A 5,025-nucleotide genomic window follows, 5' to 3' on the forward strand; every position below is an offset into this window, starting at 1 on the left:
CATTACTCACAGTTCCCAAGAGGATGAGAGGCATGGCATGCCACACATGGAGAAACAGAAAGAGAGAAAGAGGAACTGGGACCTTTATTACTATAGTCTTGAGAAGCAGCTAAGTGAGGACATCCCTTATTGGGCAGGAAGAAAAACATGTTAAAGCTTGTGGTTGGAGGGTTTGTAAGATTTCTTCATGCTCAAGAAAAGATTGGAATGATGGAGATGATTTGGCATCTTTGACTCCAAGATGCCAAATCATCAATTACAGAAAATCAGAAACAGTTATTACATTTTTACAGCCTACTACTCATGACCAACCACTGAGTATTCCCCTAGACTGAATGCTCCTACCAGCCATACACTTGCTGTCAGGTCCTCCCCTAGCCTGTCTGTACCATCCACCTTTGCACCCCTTGCTGAATACTCCCCCTGGATGTCTGAATCCTCCACTTACATCATCTTACATGATATGCCCCTAGAATGGTTCTTTGTTTAACCCATGCACCTCCTGTCCAGTCCTCCCACAGACTAGAGGCTACCTTTTTCCGTGCACCTCCTCTGTGCCCTCCCTTCGAGTGGGTGTGTTCCATCTACCATTTATATCCTACTGAGTCCTCCCCTAGTCTGAATACTCCTTCTTCCCTTGCACTTCCTATCAGGACTAACCCAAGATTGTCTGCATCCTCCACTCAAGGACTTCTTGCAGGGTTATCTCCTAGGTTGGCTATAGCTCCCACTACTGCACCTGTTGTTGAATACTTGACTAGGCTGGTATCTGCCTACCCATTCATAGCCTAGAAGCTCTCCTCCAGACTAGATGCTCCCTCCACCATGCATGGCCTTCCAGGTCTTACCATAGACTGGATGTTTATTCCACTCATGTAACTCCTGAAGAAGCCTTTTCTAAGCTGGTTTCTCCCTTTTCCCACACACTTTCTAATCTATCAGCCCCTAGGGTGGCTGCACCTTCTACACATGCACCATTTTCTGATGCCTGTCCTAGAATGCCTGCATCCTTCACTCATAAACTTTCTGATGAGACTTCATCTAGACTGTATTCTGCCAACACCCATGTACTTTGTGCTGGATTCTCAACTAGGCTTACTGCGTCTTCACCAATGGTCCCTCTGCCAGGACCTTTATTCTGGCAAAAAGTTCTTAATTTTTTAAATGTCAGCAGATAATTAATATCTTTTAAAACATCTGTGAAGGACTAGCAAAGCCATCTGCTGTCCACATTAGGTCTGTAAGTTGCTATTTTATCATTTATACTTTAGGAAATGATGTACTGATATTCATGGAAGGGTCCCTCTTTCTTGAATTGTACCTTATGGCTTCAAGGGCCCTTTCTGAAAGAGTCAGGTGGTCGCCCTCCAGCCACATCCTGCAGGATCTGTCAGACAGAGCAACCAAGAGAGCCTGGATCTTCAAAATGCCCCTATTCCCAAACATTGTTCAGTGGGAGGGCAGCCTATTTCCCAGGCCTTGAATTCATGCCAACACCAAACCAACATTACTCTCCAAGTTCCCCTCAGCTCCACTCTTAGGTTCATCTCTTCTCAAACATGATGATTTCTCCTATGTTGACTTGTGTATCGTGTCTGACCTCTGTCTGCCCTGACACTGCTTTTGATCATAGACCTGGTTTGGCAACCACACCCTCCCTAACCCCTGTCCTTATACACTCTGGTATTAGTTTTCTCACTCCCAATAGGTCACTCACCATCCCCCCTCCCACCTTTTCCAAACTCACAAAACTTCTACACTTGGGTGCCTCATTCCTTCCCAAGGGCAATGATTCTCACTTTCTTCTTGCCTTCCTCCCCTGAGAGTAAGATTCCTGTATTCCTGTTGAAGAGGCATTTAGCAGGGTGCTATAATTTAAACTGATGTTATGCTGGCAGTGAACCTTATGTTTTCTGTGAAATCCATTAGTGTGGCTAAGCCCATTTCTTAAAGGGATGGCAGTATAGCTCTGTCTGATTCTCCCAAGTCCGTGCAACTCTGCAGAGGGCTTCCCAACATGAGGTCATTAGAGCTCAACCTCTGAACTCCATCTGGGGCATCAAACAGAGAGTCTGAAAAAACCTCGGGTTTGGCTCCCTACAGGTGTCACAGTGACCACTGGTGTTGACTACTTCACAGACACTAAGGTGACCACCTACCCACACAGACCTGCTAACCTGACATGGTTTAATCACCGACTATGGTGTCTCCAGCCTTTAATGAGTTCCTTGGGTTTGCCTTCCAGTGACGTATCCAAGAGACTATGTTTTAGTTCTACAATAAGCCACAAACAAAAGTTAAAATCAACAGTTTAAAGATCAGACAGTTCTTTTTTTCTTTTACTGTATTTTATTGTATTTTTGTGCTAATTAACAACTTCGTGTTAAGTATTTTTATTTTATTTATTTTATTTTATTTTTATTTTTTTAATTAATTAATTTATTGTTGTTTTCCCCCCACTGATTCCCCCCTCTCCCTCCCTCCCCGCCCTGTCCCCAGCTTTGTTGTTCATGTCCATTGTTCATGCATACATGCATATAAGTTCTGTGGTTTATCTCTCTCCCACCTATTTTTTTAAATTATCTTCATTGTTGAGAATATTACAGATGTTCCCACCTTTCCCCCTCCATTGCCTCCTTCATCTGGCTCCAGCCCTGCCCCAGTCCTTCAACACCCTATTGTCTATGACCATGGATTTATATAAATTCTTGAATTTATACAAGCACATATTCCAACGAGTGCTAAGCACAACCCCAACACATTCTCGGGACACTCCTGTGAAGCAGGCAAAGGCTAAACCAGCTCCAGCAGCTTTCAGAGACAGTGGAAGGAGGCAGAGAGAGGCCGAGCCACTAGGCAGAAGAGAGAAGAGAGGAAACCTAGGGTGAGGACTGTGTGGATCCCAGACTCTGCCTCTCCCTCTGTGTGGCACTCTTGTGTCTCTCCACAAAGCCCAGCAGGTCATGGTTCTCACAGCCAGTGGCCAAGCCTCCAGCAATCACTGAGAACCATGCTCAGTGGCCCTTTGGGAAGCACATCTAAGCACCTGGCCTACAGGGAGGGAGACATGGAGCTATTTAGAAGGGTGTGCTCTGTGCCAGGCACTGTGTTACACAGCAGTTACGGACACACGTTGATTTAATCTTTGGGGAAACCCGGACATGGAGGAAGTCTTATTATCCCCATTTTACACGTGAGGGAACTGCTGCTCAGAGGGAACAGATGAACGGCCAGGATCCCATGGGCAGAAAGTGGTGACTGGGGCAGGCCAAGCCAGGTGCCCTGATCCCATTGTTGAAGCCGGCTAGGCAGCCTCTGACCTGCCCTCTGTGACAAGCTGGGAGGCAGCAGAGGGCGGTCCTCGAGCCTATGATGAACAAGAGAAAATGTCAAATGTAGACAGTCACAGGCAAGGGGAAAGAAAATGACAGAAGCCAGTAGAACACTTGATACGACCACTATTTTTAACTTAAAACAGCGCATGACAGTATTTATAAGAATTCTATGTACTTCTGAGTTCGTCACTTGGGACAGAACTTACACAGAGCACACTGAAACCTCTCTAAACATGGATTCAGTCACTGAAAACTCTGTTGCTCTATTAAATATATAGCCATAGGCAAATTAGATGTTTCGTGTGCGAATGAGATTTATAATTGTGTTTACAATGGAGTACATTTATAACTAAATAAATTCATAAATAATAACCATTAAGAATTGCTTGAATTGCCTTAGTCCAGAGAGTAGGTTTTATGTCATTTACCAGTGTCCACAAGAGAGGACGGAAAGATATATTCTACAGAGAGCATCACAGCACTAGCTAATAATCCCTGTGTCAAGTACTTTTTGTAGTGAGGCAGGGTACAAATAAATGAAATCAACCCGACTGTAATTCCTTTTATGTATGTTCCTTTATGGTTTCCCCACCACTCCTCAGTCCTGTAAATCCATTACATTCACGCCAACTGCTAGGCCACCCTCCTCGCCACCCCTGTTGCCACCACCTCCTCCTTTTAGATTGTCCCAATCATGAGCAAAGCCCTTGGCACCTCAGTCATGGTCTTCAGCCCCACCCCAGTTACCACCATCGTTCTGGGAACCCCACCCCCCACCCCCGTCAACCTTCAGGCCCTGTTCACAGGCCTTGACTTGCTCAGCAGCCCCGAGGAAGGTTTCTCTCCCCCACAACCACCGCCCCCCACGCCCACCCGCGCCCCTGCCCGCACCGGCACCTTACAAACAGATCCCTTACACCCGGCTTCTAGCATCCCACACGGACCGCTCCTTCCCCCTCGACTCTCCACGAGATCTCTCCTCCTGCACGTCTCACAGACACTTCCACTCACAATGACAGAAGCCGGGCAGTCAGGACAGCAGTGGGGTTCAGTGCTTTATTGTCCCTCAAGAACATCGCCTGGCTTGCTCAGCTCTCCGCTCGGGCTGCTCTGAGGACTCCGCAGGCTCTGGGACCGGCTTCAGCCCCTCCTGGATGCAGGCATCTTTTCGAACAGGGTGAAGACTGTCCCCCTGGGGCTGCGGCGCGGCTGTCCATCGCTGCTGGCTGCTCCCTCCGCACCCGGACGGGGGGTCTGCGCAAGGGCGTTGTTGACTTCGATGCCCACCATCTCCACTATGTAGTCGGTCAGGGTGTCCAGCATGACCTGGACCACATCGTCTCTACCTGCACTCGGCTGTTGGCTCTGTTGATCGTTGTGTAGAAGACGGTCCACGTACGTCAGAGGAGAGTGTAACTCGGCTGTTAAAAGGTCGTCTGGAGTTTCCGAGGGGCGGTCACAGCTTTGATCTTGTGACATGATGGCTGGATTGGTTCTGATCAGCCCTTCTTCACTCTCAAGCTGGACTAGGCCTCTGAGGACACCGGCGCTCAGTCTGCCTGTTATATCCCTGTGCTCTGGCCCCTCACTGTCAGGGAGCCCTTTGTGACATCCTAGACTTTGGGTTGTCAGGGGGACCATTGTGCCCTCATCAGGCCTCAGCCTGGAAATGTCCCTAACAGCCACCTGG

At 47.8% G+C, this 5,025-nt stretch overlaps 1 protein-coding gene across 1 annotated transcript; it reads right to left on the reverse strand.

Moving 5' to 3' along the window:
- Positions 1–4,475: 4,475 nt before the first annotated feature.
- On the reverse strand, positions 4,476–4,814 carry LOC118635656 (huntingtin-interacting protein M-like). The gene has a single exon (XM_036270362.1). It carries the CDS (start codon positions 4,812–4,814, stop codon positions 4,476–4,478), a length of 339 nt encoding a protein of 112 aa, XP_036126255.1.
- Positions 4,815–5,025: the final 211 nt, after the last annotated feature.

This window comes from Molossus molossus, unplaced genomic scaffold (genome assembly GCF_014108415.1).
Source record: "Molossus molossus isolate mMolMol1 unplaced genomic scaffold, mMolMol1.p scaffold_m16_p_2, whole genome shotgun sequence".
In the NCBI taxonomy this organism is placed as follows: domain Eukaryota; kingdom Metazoa; phylum Chordata; class Mammalia; order Chiroptera; family Molossidae; genus Molossus; species Molossus molossus.